General features: G+C 39.9%; 1 protein-coding gene across 1 annotated transcript; it reads left to right on the plus strand.

The window, feature by feature from the left end:
* The first annotated feature begins 12,826 nt into the window (after positions 1–12,826).
* Positions 12,827–13,966, plus strand: LOC108802323 (acetylgalactosaminyl-O-glycosyl-glycoprotein beta-1,3-N-acetylglucosaminyltransferase-like). The gene has a single exon (XM_018574186.1). It carries the CDS (start codon positions 12,827–12,829, stop codon positions 13,964–13,966), a length of 1,140 nt encoding a protein of 379 aa, XP_018429688.1.
* The last annotated feature ends 3,823 nt before the right edge of the window (positions 13,967–17,789 follow it).

Raw genomic sequence — 17,789 nt, forward strand, 5'->3', positions numbered from 1 at the left:
TCTTGTCACTTATCTCTGCTCATTAGTATATAGGTAGAAGTGATCAAGTCTGAAATCTATTGGTACAGAACATGGAATATCACAGTTTTTTGCATTGTCATATTAAAAACAGCACTACTGCAGCTACTTCGTAAAGAAATGAGCATTGGACTCAGTAGAATAATCCACAGCAACCAGTCATAATTCTCATCACCCCAGCAGCCTATAGGCATTTTGCTGGTGGGGGTCCAACAGGGCAGCTCCTGAACTATTGCTTTATTAATCAAGATTAAAACATGTTTAAAGCCCAACTTGAGCCAAAATGTTTTTTAATTTTATTTCAAATTGTATAGACCAAAGAGTGGTACGTGCCTCTGACACGTTTTTATTGTAGCCTGTGAGCTTACTGGGGAAATTCCCCCTCACTTTCTGTCAGGACAGGGTCATTATGAGAAATAATAACAAATGGGGAAAGGAGAAGCGCCTCAAATAGCAATAAAGTGGACAAAAAACTCCTGGGTTCCAGCGTCAATCTATAATAAGCAAAGTTCCCCGAAAATACGGAATCCCAAAATAGGAGCTGTCTATAATAATCAAACAGGTAATGATAATGTAACAAAATTTTAATGAGAATTAATAATAAAAGTAGAAAAACATATAAATACACCTACTGACAAAGAACATCTAAAATCAATTAAAATGACAAACAAGTCCTCCCTGATATCGCCCTGTGTTGATTGATGTAGATGAGAATCTAGTGACCGTTAGTGATGGTCACAAAGAGTCACTGATATTGGACACAAGCGCTGTGTTAGGCAAGCAAATACTCAGTATCAAAGAAAAGAAAAAGAAGGAATTACTCACTTCTGATGTAGTTTAGGTGGTGAGACAATTGCCAGTGTCCAATTCCTCCTGTAGGCAGAAGCATAACCCATAAGTATATAAATCCTGTGTCCCTCAGTAAACTCCAATTCATTGATTGGACACAGGATTCAGAGACATCCAGGATGTCCAAAAGCACTCCAACTGGGGAGTAAAAATCATGGCCTATTATTGGTATTGAACCCCTTTTTTGCAAACTATTTACTCATGGGCCAGTGCAAGGATGAGGAACAAAACCAGAGCAATGTCAATTAATTTCCTTTCACTTATTTTTGCCATGCCTGGAAGGCTGTGAGCATTTGTGGTTAAAAACAGTAGGCCACTAGGATGGCGTGTGGGGATGAAAGTGAGATGCCTCACAAGACTGTTATTTTATGTAATGTGCAGCCATCTGCTCATTCTATGCAGGCTCTTGATTGGTGAACAGTAGCGCTACAGATGAACTAGACAGATTGCTACACAGCAAATCCTGTTTTATAATAATAATAACAACAATAATAATAATAAAAATAATAATCACCATCAAATAATGTATATGGTGGCAAAAAGGACTGAACACTATGAAAGGGCATCGTCATTTAGGCATGAATCCTAATAAAGACCTTGGCTAATGATGATATTATGTATTAGTATGCATAACAAGGTTGTAGAAGTCAGCATGGGATCTAGTACTTAGAATTAATTTTTTTCAAAAATGAACACGAGTGAACACATTTATAAGCGTTTTATAATCTATTGTATTTTTTAACTATTTCTTTACTCCGAACTATAATTAGGCAGTTTAGTTCTGGAATTATATTTTGCATGATTTTGCTGCCATCTGCTGGGTAATATAAGTATCAATTCCTTTGCTAATCTTCGAGGCTAAAACACAAGGTTATGATATTAATGACTCAATGAGGATTTATTCTTTACATATGCAGATAATCGCTAAATAAAATATGTGCCATGTAAATATGTACCATGACAAGGAGGAAAGGTACCAACAGTGGAATTCCTAAAAGGTATTTCCACATATTCCACAGGTAAGCTGGAGTGTTACTTTAGTCATCATGCATGAAAACCTCATGTTTTAAGTATATCTAAAGCCCAAAAATGTTTGTTTTGGAAACAGCGGTGAATGGTTAAACTCCCTATTTTTTTAATGCCTCCTGCATACCGTTGAGGAAATCTTCCTTTCACCCTTCACAGATGCAACAGGGTGTTGGAAAGAGTTCATATTTCCACAATGAGGGAAATCCTCAGGCAGTTGTCAACAGAACAAGTGTCCCCATTTAGAAGATATCCCCTCGATTCCTGTTCTGAGCTCCTGACAGGTGTTCTAACCCGTCACCACTGTATCTAAAACAAAAACAAAAAAGCATTGGCTTTAGATACACTGTAAAGCAGAATGCTAGCTAATATGAGAACATAAAAATGAACAGCCCATTAAAAGATTAAACAATATCAAAACCAACATTTGCTACGCAATTCAGATCCAGAAATTGCTCCCGCAGTACTTTTTTTCTGCTACTAGATGTCCTAAGTCTGATGGCCAGACTCATTTAACCCTCATCCTCTGAGTCCAGGTTGGCCTGGACTCTTTCCAGCCTGTTACTGGTATATGACATCCAGGTGACTGGCGGAGATGCTAAAAATCTTAGCTGTCTTCATTAATGAGCTCATCTCTCTGTCACTCTGCTTTCTCTTCCTATCAACATCCTTCTTGCCTGTACATGAACTGATTGACTCCTTGTACTGCTTAGTCCTCTCACACTCTCAGCTCTGCTGTATAGGGGCTGCAAGAGGCTGATAGCAGGTCAAATTCAGGTACTTACACTTGAAAAAATGCATATAATCGTGTTTTATTGATTATAGAGATGCATAATTTGTGACTCTTTTATCTGCCTTTAGTTCAGAGCTTTGGTTAGAGTGTAGAATGGTATTTATGAGGGAGATTTCCTTTTTCTTCAACAGACAAAGCAAGCTGTAACTGAAAATCTCCCGAAAGAAAAAAAGAAATCCTACCAAAACAGATTGGAAGATATTCTTATTCTTCCTGTTCCAACTGTAAAAAGTTAGATTTTTTGCTGACTTTTCATACTGGTGACAGTGGTCCCCAGAATAAATAGTGAGCATTGATCTTGTCAACATGGCAGGCAGAGCAATGAAGCCCTGATGTGGGTCTAAGTCTTTTTCACTCTAAATCTAAAGTTAGAAAAAGAATGCTACTTTAAACCTTGGCATATCTTTACTGATCTGGGTTATTTGACATTTTAACATCTATACTTGTATAATGCTTGCTCAGTACAAGGAGTATAGAAGTGAACAGGTTCACACAGTCCACCGCATGGAAAGAAATGACTAAGCTTGTTCAAATATTCAGAAAATACAGGTCTTTAGTGTGTCTATTATAAATAGCACTCAACACAAAATCCCTGTGAAGCATAGACATTATGTTAATTATCTGGCACGCTGAGGAGATGACAGAAAGTGATATATTACTTCTGAGAAGTCAAGTAAACCATAAAATGTAACAAAGTGTAGAGAGAAACACTTTAGCATAGGAAATCTCTTAAAGTAACATTATAGTCAGATTTCTTTCCCTCCCCCCAATGTTAATGTCAGCACTTACCTTAAATGATGTTTCTAAATCCGATCTTCTTCTTCTTTCCTGATGTTTTCATCTGTCCCTCCAGCGCTGCGGCGGCCCTCCGATCCAGCACTGACTCCTCTGTCCTTGCTGGCACTTCCTGTCCCACGGTGTCTGCATGCGGGTGCACGCGTCCATAGACTTACCGTGCGTCTCTCCTCGTCTCCCGGCCAAAAATCCGAACTGCGCATGCGCCCACCCCAAGATGCTTTGCGGCCGCCCGAGCAGTTTCGGATTTTCGGACGGGAGCGCGCGGCGAAGACATGGTAAGTTTAAACCGCTTTTAAAGCTTTTTTTTTTTTTTTACTTTTTGCATATATCTACTGCTTGCCAGCAGTAGATATATGCAAAAAAAACGGAGGGTTTAGAAACCCTTTAAGTTTTTCTTTGTGTAAGTGTCTAAGTTAACATTTAACTAATATACATTGACATGTTTTAGGCCTCTAAAGCAGTTGTGTCACACAATTTTTTTTCAAAAAAAATGGACTTTACTAGGAATTTTCCAGGTTCCTTATGAAAGTTGGAAGCCTCTTCACTAGGTGATATTATATGTTATGAGTAGTGGGGGGTGATCCTCTGGGATCCACATTCAACAACTGTCCTAGTCCAGCTCTCGACTTAGAAATCCAGAGGTTCAAAAGCTTTAAGGTTTTGCAGCTGAAAGGGTCAATCCACCCAAAAATCATATTTAATGTCTACGTGTAGTAATACAATGCAATGCTATGACATTTGAACATTTTACATTTTTTTATCATAGTTAATTCTTTTAAAAAAAGTATATGTTACCTGTGCTTTTAAAGTAGTGTTAAACTCTCAAACTATTTTCAATAATGAGTCCAGATCAAACACATATACATTGCCCAGCAAAGTATTTCATTAAATTTTTACCCAAACAGGCATCATGTTTTCAAACAGCTGACTCTAAGGGGTTTATTCACTTAGCTGCCAAAAGCAGCCGAGTGAATTACCCAGCCGACGTTCAGCTATTCACTCTGGCTCAGTACATCCGCTGCCTTTGCTCACCTCCGAGGTACCGAGCAGAATAGAAAATAAGTGAAATTAAAAAATTTTAAAAAGCTGAAAAATTATTTAAAAAATGTAAAAAAAATAGGAAAAGAAAAACAATCGGGCGGCTGAAGCGAGCCGAAGAATCAGCTGAAGCTATGGCTGAATCCTTTGGCTCTTTAGTGAGTAACCCCCTAAGTCTCTCAGCTCAGCTTTCTAAACTTCCTGTCTGGTACAAGATCACAAGGGAGAGCACAAGCAGTTGTCCATCTACTAGGTTGGAGGAGGAGGGAGCAGGAGGGAGGGAAGTCTCTTGCCTTGCTGTGCCTTTATGTTGGTTAAGGCACACACAGATGACTAGCACACACAATGGTGGCTTGAAAGGACCCTGCAAGGGAAAGGAGCCATCCTAAAACTGGATATCAGGGCCAGTGCTCAGGGGACCAGATGATTCTGCAGGAAACGAAATGTTTTAAACATAAAGGAGCAGCATCCATTATAAGTGAATTAATCAGCATTTTAAATAGCTTCGAAACCTTTGGACTTCAAGATCACTTTATGTTTTATTCATTAATCAAGTGACCCCACATTCACTCTTCCTTTCCTCCTTCTGAGTGCAGGGGGCATGGCTGCATTGGCTGACATATGGAGAGGCCTTGTCTTACTACTTTACAAGCTGAACAGGGCTGGGCAGAGGGGCATGTCAGCCAGGCTGACTACAAAACTATAGCCATACAGTGGATCAGCATGGTGTTCTGCAGCTCGGATTAAAAGCCAATGGATAAAAACTGACCATACCAGCATGGATCTATTTTGTGCTTGACATGGTCACAATGCCCTTGGATGCTCCATCAGTGAGGTCTACCTGACATAATTCCTGTCTTTGTTCCTGCTGCCTATCTGGGAATTTTTAAAGCTGAACTTTGTTTACTGACTAGATTTGTCCAGCTTAATTACATCTAATACTTGGTATTAGACATGTGCGATTCGTTTCGTTACGAATCGAAATTCGTACGAATTTTCCTGAAATTCGTAGATTCGTAAGCATCCAAAATACGAATGGCAGATATATGACATCCAGGTGACTGCCGGAGATGCTAAAAATCTTAGCTGTCTTCATGACCGATTTACTCTCAGCTTTGATTTTCCAGGCTCTGCTGCTGTAACCTACCGTCTTGTACAGTGCAAGGATAACATAATTTACTTTACCCTCATCCGATGATAATGTCTTGCATGTCTTGAAATACAATAGCATATACTGATATGTCTTTTGAGCTGTAGATGGCACTGTAGTGCAATGTTAATCTCTATGTGCATGATTATCTATGATACACAGGAAGTTTTTTTTCTCTCTGTTTTCTTCACAATGCTGTATTCATACGTGTAATGTTCTTCTAAGCAAGTAAAACTTAATTCAGCATTCCTCAAGATCTCAGTGCTTCATCTAACCACATAACCAACAGGTTATGGGCCTAAACAGAACACAGACATGCTGCTAAGCAAAAAAGACTTGTGGTAAGTACTGAGTACAGATAGACCCACTAATGCACCTATGGTGGAATGGGGCAAGACGAACAGGCAAACAAAAGCAATTATAAGTATGCTAGTGGAAGACGACCAGCTCATCCACATAAGAAAACAGAATACAGCTAAAGGTATGTGGACAGCATTACAAAAACTGCATGAGCCTTCAAACCTAAACAGTAAACTATATCTGCTACGCAAGCTATATAAAATGAGGCTAGAAAAAGGCCAGGAAATGTGTGAACGTGTGAATGCCATGTTGGAAATCATAGAACAGCTACGTGCAATTGGAAAGGAAATTAAAGATAACCATGTGGTGGCATTACTGCTATGCAATCTTCCAGAGTCATACAATGCTCTTATAAACGCTGTAGAAACCAGACCTGAGCAGGAACTAACACTAGAATACACCAAAGGAAAATTAATCGATAAATATGACAGAAGGAAATAAATTATGCACAATAAAGAAAATGAGAAAGCCCTTAAGGTGCATGAGAATGCACAGCAAAACAAAGAAAGCAAAGCGTGTTTTCGCTGTAAAAAGACTGGTCACCTGAAAGAGGACTGTTCAATCTGGAAAGCAGAGCATTGAAAACAAGAGGCATACACAAGAGAAAGAGCTAAGACAGCTACAAAGGAAACTAAAGGCACATCATGGAGTGCTACCTTTAAAATGACTCAGAACAGTATACCATGCAGATGGTGTATTGACTCAGGCTCAACCAGCCACATGACTAGTCAGCAACACGTACTGATGAGAGGTGTGGCGCTACGGTGTAAGCAGCCTTATATAGTGTGGGGCTGGGACTTAGCTGTGAGCCATGATTGGGCACAGTCATCATTACTTTGCCCAATCATGGCTCTTAGAGTGCACTGTGCCGTGATTGGGCAAAGTCTTGCACCTGACCTGTGGTCAGGTGCATTGCTTTACCCAGTCAGGGCTTCACAAGGCACTGTGCAAACAGCCTGCCGAACATCAAGCCCATCTCTAAGTATGAGTCACTAAAGCAGACAAGTGTGCAGAATAGACTTCCTTAGTAGCACGCTTGTTTTAGGGCCCGTTCACACTAAAAACAGTGACAGCATTTTTCAGCAACTGAACAAACGCTTGTGTGATGTGAGGTGTGGCACACTGGGAAAAATAAAATGCTGCATTTTTTGCAGTGTGGAGATCTGAATGTAGTGTACACTACAAATATATATTAAAAACAAGAAATTAAAATTAACAGTGTGATGTGCAAAAAGAGCGCGTCACATCTGGACCTATTACACCACACTATGTAGCAGTGTAAATGAGCCCTCAAACTTTTGGCTCCGAAAGTGCTGAAACCAAAGAATTCCAGGCACCTAGCATTTTCAGACAAACATCACCAATAGCAAAGGTTTCCATTAAGTAGGTTGTGCAGGTTGTTGTAAGCAGGGAACCCTTATCAGTGTTATCAGAAACCTCACTATGCACAGGAAGAGCTTGTAGAGCCCTGAGTTCCCTACTGGTGTAAAACGAGCTTCATTCAGCTTTGTAGGTCCAGCTCTACCATTGCCTACACCTTTCCAGGCACACATTACAGATTTAAATAACCTTTAAACTGTAATGTCAAAAAGTCTCCCCTATTCACAAACCTGGAAAGAACTGTAAGAGTTCATGTTAAGCAAACAAACCTTTATTTGCCATCTTAATTTTTCAATCATCGCTAGTTTCCATAAGCTCAGCAATAATAAACATTTCTCATTTTCACGGTATTTGACTATTGCACCATCTGCTTTCTGAACACGTCAGTGGCACCACTGTCACCACTAAAATCTGCATAATATTCCACTAGAATATCCTGGTCTCTTTTTAAATGGTATTCGATTTACCTTATCCAATGGAAGGATATTCTTCACATTTTCCATGACAAAATTACAGCATTCTAAAGAGCAGCTTCTGTTACTGTAAGTCAACATTGTTCAAAAATTTGCATATGGAAGATGACTATAAATGTGGGTTGGCATTCCTATGTTCAGGTCACCCCACACATTCTCTAGAGAGCAAGGTATTTGAAAGCCACCTTCCCAGGACAACTATCGACCAGATGGACAGCACTGCTGTAAGTTATTTGTTATATATTATGTAATGGAGATTATTAATGATCACAGCTCAGAATTTCATCTACTCAGGTTTTATCCAAAATTTCTATTTCTGCACAGGGGGGATGTAAAAAGAGGCTGAGATTGTTAAGTGCAACTCCTTTTCTTTTCATAAATGAAGCCTTTATCTAGTAGGAGCTATTACATTTGATTTATAGTGTTATATTAAGAAAAAAGCCTATAAAGCAGGTCAATTAACTATATTGGTGTCAGATTTATTTCTTATCTATGTTCTAATGATGATATACCACTGTTTTCTATTGTATACCATGTGCTACCAGGAATGAGGTCCTATATAGGGTAATACATCTTGTATCTAAATATGAAATGCTCCCAAGATTAAAGATGACCTACAGGCGAAAAGATAACTACACAGTTGAATTGTTAATATGTGAACTGTATTGCCTGCCAAATGATTTGTAATTCTGTTCAACCAATCTTACAGACATCTTGATACAGACAGCCTTACCAGATAACACTGCAGTTAAAGGAAATGTGTAGTGAGAGAAACACAAAGGCTGCAGTTGCTGAGCTCAGCTTTTGAAAATGCTAGTTGCCTGGTTGTCATTATAATCCATTGGCTTCAGTACTTTGGGTCACTGAACTGGAGCAACTATTTAGATGAGGAGTATCTGGTTTCACTCTGACTTTCCATGCACATACTTGTTGTGGGTCAGTGTCTCAGAGAGAGAGGTAGAGTTCAGGTAGAATTTCATTTCATTTCATTTGAAGACTGAAAGAAGAGCACACTAAAATAATTTACATATTAGGAACTAGCAGTAAAAGCCCTCAATCACTTTTGTAGCTGCGCTCATTGTGCAAAAATTCATCTTCAACATTCACAATAGCAGCATTGAAATCTCAGCCCTTTTCCTATTAGTTTCTACTCCGGATGTTCAGATAGCAAGTATCGTACTACTTGTTACTAGTTCAAGTACGAGTACAGATACATTTCCAGCTCCAAGACTAGACTAAAAAACTAAAAAACTCAGAAAAACTCAAACGTTAGGAGGCAGCTGTCATTTTTAAGGAGCATCGGGTATGGGGCTTCTGGGACTTGTGCATCCCTGTTTTAATGTATGATTTGATATATATATACACTGTATACATACAGTGTATATATATATGTGTGTGTTAGGGGTGGGCCGATAAAATTTTTCCAGGCCAAGTATAAGTACTGATACTTGCCCAAGTACTCACAGATACAAGTACTGATACATGTTTGTTTATTGTCATGTGACAGTTTTTCTAAAACAGTACAGACTAATGATTTCAAGACAATGGTGGAGTGCCAGAGCCAGATCCCAGCTGCAACCGCTCCAACCCTGATAGTTTTCGTGAAAATGCCAAGTATCGGCACTTGTATCTGAACTGGTATCTGAACATCCCTACTTTCTACTGCACAGATTCTTGGCAGACTGCCAGCCCTCTACTGAAAATAAAGAAAAAGCCCCATCTAGTGGCCATAATGTATTAATACAACACTATTTTTGAGCTGGGAAAAATATACAAAGAACAATTGTTTTTGGCATCATTTGCCGTTTGAACGTTCACAGATATTTGCAGGGTGAAGGGTCCTTCAAATTGTTTATAAATAGAGACGTTGGTATCACAACCATTATACAGGTTAAAATAATAATGTGTTTTAAAAAAATGTCTACAAACATGTCAACTCACTAGAGCAAATGCATGGCCTTAGCTTACATACAAGTTAAAATACATATCTGTGATGCACTGTTCGTTAGTCCTGGCTGACCCACTCTGTATGCCATTTTGTAGTTAGCATATTTCTGAATGCCACACTCTGTTAGTTTGATTGTACTTCACCTACTTATAAGCACCCTACTCTGTATGTTGTTGTATATGTTACAAACTTCAAACTGCCACATTTTCTTCATTGTGCGGTAACATCAAACAGAACTATTCTATATGAATCCATATACAGGTGAAACTCGAATAATTAGAATATCGTGCAAAAGTAATTGCAGTAAGTGCTGCAAAAGGGGCCCAAACCAAGTACTGAGTACATATGCATGCTTGTACTTTTCAGAGGTCCGATATTGTTCTATGTACAATCCTTGTTTTATTGATTGCATGTAATAATCTACTTTTTTGAGGTTGTGGATTTGGGGTTCTTGGGGTTTTCATGAGCTGTAAGCCATAATCATCACAATGATGACAAATCACGGCTTGAATTATCTTGCTTTGCATGTAATGAGTCTATCTCATATATTAGTTTCACCTTTTAAGTTGCATTAGTGAAATAAATGAACTTTGCACGATATTCTAATTATTCGAGTTTCACCTGTATATGAAAAGGGCACGCACTTTATTCAAATTACCTAACCCTTTTGTAAAGTAGTATTAAACTCTCAATAATATATGTGTATATGAATAATGAATCCAGATCTATTTACATTGCTCAGGAAAGTATTTCTCTACATTTTTGCTCAAACCCTTACAAGCATCATGTTTCCAAACAGCTCCAACTCTCTCAGCTCAGCTTCCCTGAACTTCCTGTCCTGTACAAGATCACAAGGGACAGAGCAGGCTCCAGCAACTGCCTATCCACTGGCATGCTAGAGGGAAAAGGAAGAAGAGAGAAGGGAGGAGCAGGGAGGAGGGAGTGGCTTGCCCGGCCTGTGTGTTTGTGCAGACACACACAGCTCACTAGTATACACAAGGACCTCTATAGGACCTTGCAAGTGAAAGGAGCCACCCTACAACAGGATATCAGGGCCAGTGCTCAGCTGATTGTGCAAGGGACTAAAACTTTTAAACATCCATTGTAAGTAATTTAATCAGCAAATCAGTACAATTAATAGAAAGACACCACACTTGCATGTGAAAATGCCATTATATTGCTGGCGAGATTCTGTTACTGAGCATGTGCGGGCCCCTTTTTTCACTGCGCATGTGCTAAACAATCAGTAAACAATATGCATTACTTTGCCTCTTCTATTGCCTATTCTCTCTTAGTACTATTGCCTTCTCCTATCTCTATTTATGCATTCCTCTTTCTCTCTACTACTGCTCCCATCCCCTCTCACTAGTTCTGCCACCATCGTTCTCTCTGCTTCTTACTTCCCCTGCCTATACTGCTACCTCCCTCTTCCTTGTTTTACTTCAGCCTCTCTCTCACTACTCTTGCCTTCTTCTTTATCTTCGGCTGCCTTCCCCTATCTCTATAACTTTGTTCTTTTATCTATATTCCTGTCTCTCTTTCTCTACTCCTTGCAGCCTTCTCTCGCTATACTCCTGTCTTCACCTCTCTCTGTGCTGCTGCCTCCTTTGCTGTACTACTGCCTCCTCATTTCCACTCTTGCCTTCTTTTTACTCTCTTTCTGGTCCCTGCTGTGTGGGCCCCGTCTTTTACATGTGCTATAGCAACATATCTCTAAGGTCACTACCGTGCATGCACAGGATCTCATCGCCATATTGCTAATGGCATTTTGCCAGCAAAATAACAATTTCCTACACTGTCTACAGCTATAGATATACAACGATTTAACACTTTCAGTGCATCACAGGCTTTTAAACAAACTTCCAGTTGCTAATGCAGACAGAACTGTGTTCAGCCCACACAAGCCAACTGTTGGCTTTGTGTTGGAATTGATTCGGAGAGCTCTAATTTTGGGTTGTCACCAGAACAGAAATAGATGGGAAATCTTCCAGTGGGGACACTAGTTCTGGTGACCCTACTGACCACCAGGGATTTGCTTCTCTTTGGAGGGAATTCTTTCACATCCTGTTGTGGCTATCAGACAAGCAGTGAAGGGATATCTCCCCAATGGGACACAGATGGCAAAAAAAAAGCTGACGGGGGTTATAACTCTCCCTGACTCTATCCAAAACTAAAAAAAAGTCTAGCCTTCAGTTCTAATTGGAACACTTTGGGGGAAATTGATAAAAAGTGACTGAGACCAGTTCTATCTTGACTGGTGCCGTTGCCTATGGCAACTCATCAGCCGCTATCTTTTCTTTTTTTCTACACAGATTAGACAATGAAAATGTAAAAGCTGATTGGCTGCGCTCCAGTTTAGACTACGTTTGTCTCAGACACTTTTTTATTCATTCCCCTTTTGAGTCATTGACCCTGAATACACGTGCAGATGAGAAGTTCTTCACTAGCTGAAGGTTTATACAAAGTTACTGATTCAGAAAGGACAGAGGCGAGAGGCAGCCAGCAATGACAAGGTCAATGCTAAAGCCTGATGAAGGGACCCTGCGCGGTCCCAAAAGCGCTTGTTTGGTCATATGACAAAAAACTTCAATAAATGAAGCTTTTGCTATCTTAAAAGGATTGGTGTGCTGGTGACATTTCTACAATTTTGCTGACATCCGCGGTCACTGCGAGCACCCCCCACTACAAGGGACATATCGGTAAGGAGTGCGACAAGGATAGTACTTATAGCCAGCAATGACAGCCTCCATAGTTCTCCAAATACAGTTTTTTTTGAAAAATGTTTACTTGTAAAATTAATGGAAATCATATTAATAGTAAAAAAACATCAGTTTAAAATGTATACACTTTAAAAAAAGAAATGTAAAATAATGTTCCATTATTGTTTGCCTTTAAGTCAAAGATGCACTGCTAATACAATTAATCAGCCATTTCTAATGAATGTAATTTTTTTCTTATACCTTTTCTAGCGCCAACTTTCACCCAGGTTGATCATGAAAAAGCATTTTCTCCACTTCCTGATTACATTAGTGGTGACTGTGATTGTCCTTCGAACTCTCTTCATTTCAGAAACTATCCAAGCTCCAACTGAATTCTTTTCAGAAGAGGTGGTTGTTCGTCATGTTCTTCCAGTCGTTACTGAATATCCAATTGTAAAGTGTGTAGAAAATGACAGTGTTCAAAGTTTCCCAGACTTTAATGGTCAGCCACAGAACATGAAAGATTTTTTGACCTACCGTCACTGTAGAAGTTTTCCATTGATACTTGACTCCCCCATGAAGTGTGGTGGAGCTAATGGCTCCAAGGAAGTTTTCCTGTTGCTAGCCATTAAAACAGCCCCAGCAAATTACGAACGTCGGGAAGCCATAAGGAAAACATGGGGAGAAGAAAAAAGCTATGGAGGTGCCAAAGTAAAAAGAATTTTCCTTAGTGGAGTTTCAAGGACACAGAAAGAGGCAAAACGGATGCTGCAGCTGCTAGCAGCAGAGAGTCACACATATGGAGACATCCTGCAGTGGAATTTTGAAGACACCTTTTACAACTTAACATTGAAGCAGGTCCTTTGCCATAAGTGGGTGGATCTTAAGTGCTCAGGGGCACAGTTTATTTTCAATGGTGATGATGACGTTTTTGTTCACACTTCAAACGTCATTGATTATTTGAGCGGCTTGGAAATGGATGGATTGAAAAGGCATCTTTTTGTTGGAGCACTGAACATAGGGATGCCACCTATTCGTGAAAAGCCTAGCAAGTACTATGTCCCAGAAGAACTTTTTCCCGGTGATTCATTTGCACCCTATTGCGGCGGAGGAGGTATCCTCATGTCTGGCTTTACAGTTAATGCTATCTCAAGGGCATCAGTGCACATTCCCCTTTTTCCTATTGATGATGCCTATCTGGGAATGTGCCTTGCAAAGGCTGGTCTAAGCCCAGATAACCACGAAGCAATGCGAACATATGGCATCAGCATGCCAAACGCAGTGGACTCATTTGATCCTTGTTATTACCGTGACATGCTTATGGTCCATCGATTCATACCATATGAAATGCTAATTATGTGGAAAGCCTTACAGCTTTCCAAGCCTAAGTGCAGAACACAAAAAGTGAATGTTTCTAAACCAGCTCTACCATAATGAGAATATTTTTTTTATTGTATAAATTATATATAAGAGTGATTCCAGATAAAACCCTAAATTTAACACCAGAAAGCCGGGTTTGAGCTCATGTATAAAAACCTGTTACTTATTTAGCATAGATTAGAACTGTATAACATTAAATGGTATAGATATGCTAAAAGATATGAGGATTTATTAACTAACGCACCCAAAGAGACCAAATATACATAAATAAATGAATACCAGTTGTCCCTCTTTTTGGTCTAATATATAGATCACTGTAAATATAAATGCATTATGTAACTTCCAAAAGTGTTAAGACTGTACTAACCCTTTCAGCCAACGTTTGTTATTACCTATGTTGTTTTGAAAAGCCATATAATGAAATAGTGGTGATTTAACCAATAATTTTTTGCATATTCTTCATGGATGACTGGGGGTGTAGCAGGGGTTTGTCCTTTACCTACATGCTTCTTGCTAAACGTTCTTCCTTCTCATCTCTGTATATTGAGAGATATAAGATAGCACTGCACCAAAATCAATCTGACCAGTTTTTGTATACTTGCCTCATTAAATAAATAAATAAAAAACTACCAGACCAGTTGACTTTTTACATGCTACCATTAAAATGTATAAACTGTTTTTCGTGTTTTGTCTTGGTAGTCACTTCTAGAAGTAAGCAAAGTTAGAAGCACCCCAGTTTTTGTGTTGTGCTGATTCTCAGGAGGCATATTTAGGTTAGTTTAGTCTAATCCTTTGCTCCCCTGCCTCTGTTCAACTACTCTGCATGCTGCACAGATTTCCCCAGTGCTCACAGTGAAGGCTGTAATTACAAGGCCTGAACCAACACAGTGGGTATACTTGCTAATATAGCAATTTCACTCCGTTACTGAAAACAGTTCTGTGAAGGAACATGCATGTTAGAGCACACAAAGTTTTTACAATTGTTGAAGACCTTACTGTATATCAGCATCCAGTGCAAAGTCTCAGCCTATGTTTAATGTATAAGCACCATAGGGAGCAGACACCCAGGGTAGCACCCAAATTACACCGACTCATCGTTGTACGGTTGTGTTGGCCATCTTCAGCCTCTGCTTGATATTTGCTTTTGAATTTAGCAAATGACCTACGGTAGGGTTGTTCTGATAGCAAGTACCATACTCGGTACAAGTACATGCACAGATACTTTTCCAGCTCCAAGACTAGACTAGAGAAAAATCCAAAAGTTAAGAGGCAGCTGTCATTTTTAGGGCGCATACAGAGCTCCTGGGATATGTACATCTCTGTTTTAATGTATAATTTTTTTTTTAATAAATATATACAAGGGATGCACTGATACCATTTTTTACAAGTACTGATACTTGTCCAAGTACTCAGATACAAGTACTGATACATTTCTGTGTATTGCCATGTGTTAGTTTCTCTAAAACAATAGACTAATGATTTCAGGACAGTGGTGGAGCGCCAGAGCCAGGTCCCAGCTGCAACCCTTGTAGTTCTCGTGAAAATGCCAAGTATCGGCTCTGGTATCTGAACATCCCTAACCCAGGTCAGTGAGGGTTTAGGGTTTGTAAGATCAGGATAGTAACAATGGAGAGAAACCATTGCCGTGTTGCAATGTGAAACATTTTGCATGCTGTGAACCCTAACCTTTACTCTATTGTTACAGAGTAAACTGTTAATATTGGGATGTAACAGGCCAGAGAAGCTAAACTCTTCATTGGTCCCAAATCAGCACATGTGCCATATTCCATTGCCATGGCAGCAATAAATAAACTAAAATAGAAGGCAAGTGTTCTTTGGCTAGAGCAGTGTCAGAGTCATCCTATAGTGTTTTGTGCTGTTGAAATACACTAAACAGAACCTTGGCGGTATGTAATCCGTACACTTAGACTAGAATATAAATCAGTGGTCACAACCTTCTCAACGCCATGATATGTGTTAAAAATAGGCCCTTTTTTTTTTTACACAGAAAATATATTAAGAAAAAGCAAATCGGTGTGGTTTCATGGGAGATAGGTCATGTCTAACATGGTCAGTTTGTATGAGAAGCTCAAACCTGGAAGTTGTCTGAGCAGATTACAAAGAGGAAACCTGACATCAAGCTCCCAAAATAAATCTGGAAGATCTAGGCAGCCTGTAAGCAGAAGTGCTGGTAATCCAATTATGTTCTACTTGCCCTCACCAAGTTTCTTTGCACAAATTATAATTTTTTTGCTATTTCTGAGGCTACACAACCAGTGATCTGTTTACACTGCATGACAGTTAGGCTTGAGTGACAATTTACATAGTATTTGAGGCTGAATAAGGACACGGGTTCAAGTCCAACCTATTGCGTGTATGCATGTGCTTCTACATGTGTTTGAGTCCATGTGCGATATTGTTCTTCTGTGTACCCTGTGTACGTTACGGTCCCTGAGGAAATCTACCAAACTTTTTTTTGAACGATTCCACACTCATCGATGAAATCACTGCTTGTGGCAGCAAGTTCCAGACCCTAACTGCTCTAACTGAGAAGAATCCCCTACGCCCCTTGTGCTGAAATCTTAGGTGGTGGCCTCTAGTACTTGTTATTGTGTTTAGAGTAAAACGTTTATTGCTGATGTGGGTATGCCCGTTGAACATCTTGTACATCAGAATCATATCCCCCCCTTGATCGACTCACTTCCAGCATGAACAAGTTTAAATTTAGTAACCTTGTCTCATAGCTTAGGTCCTCCATCCCCTTAATTAGTTTAGTTGCCCTTCTCTGGACTCCTTCCAGCTCAAGGACATCCTTTCTGTCGACTGGTGACCAAAACTGGACCGCATACTCCAGATGAGGCCGAACCAGTGACCTATAAAGTGGCAAAATTATAGACTGGTCTCTACAGTACATTCCCTTTTTAATACAAGACAGTGCTCACTTTGTTTGCAGCAGCCTGGCATTGCTAGCTATTATGCTATCTGAGGTCTACAATGACCCCCAGATCTTTTTCCGTTTCAGACTTCCCTAGTGGAGTTCCCATTAATATGTATTCCGCTTGCCTGTTTTTAACCCCAAAGTGCATTACTTTGCATTTATCAACATTAAAACTCATCTGCCATGTAGTGGCCCAATACAATTTCAGTTATATGGTATTGGTAAGCTGGGGCCTATTGGATCTAATTCTCAAGCCCAAGACAAGAGTCCCACAACACCAACAATGCACACAATACAGTTTAGATAGGTGCATTTAGTTTTAGTATACTTAGCACAGAGAAAGGGGCTGTGAAAAATTAGTATTTTGCCAATAGCTTCTATTTCGCTAAAGCACAGGGCTCTGCTGACCTTCACCATGGAGTCAGAACTGTTTAAACATGTTCAAAAAATGTTTACCCAGCTTGTTTGCCTCCCGTATGTGCAGCGAGAGTAATCCATGCATTTAAATAAAAGGCTCATCCTCAGCTTGGCAACCCGTTCGCAATGTACCAGAGTTATTTTATGCCCGTTCCATTTCCACAAACCACATATGTACTAGGGATGTCCCGATGCCACTTTTTCAGGCCCAAGTACAAGTACTTCCCCTCATGTACTTGCCATACATATAAGAGTATATACTGCTCACACAGTGCAGAGAATACATTTACAAATAAACTTTGCAGCATAGTAGTGTGTCCCCCCTCCCCTCCCTCACTGTGCTGGAGAGAGCAGCGACGAGTCATCGCTGATCCAGTGGGAGGAGCTCCAGGTGGGGTCCTAATTTAGCTGGCTCAGAGGTGCCTGCCAGCTAAATTAGAATCCCACCTGGAACTCCTCTCGCCGGACCAGCGCTGACTCGCCGCTGCGGGGGGTTTCCTTACCTCGCCGAGCGTCGCGTCA

Source organism: Nanorana parkeri, unplaced genomic scaffold (assembly GCF_000935625.1).
Source record: "Nanorana parkeri isolate BGI_ZX_2015 unplaced genomic scaffold, ASM93562v1 scaffold2795, whole genome shotgun sequence".
NCBI classification, from domain to species: Eukaryota; Metazoa; Chordata; class Amphibia; order Anura; family Dicroglossidae; genus Nanorana; species Nanorana parkeri.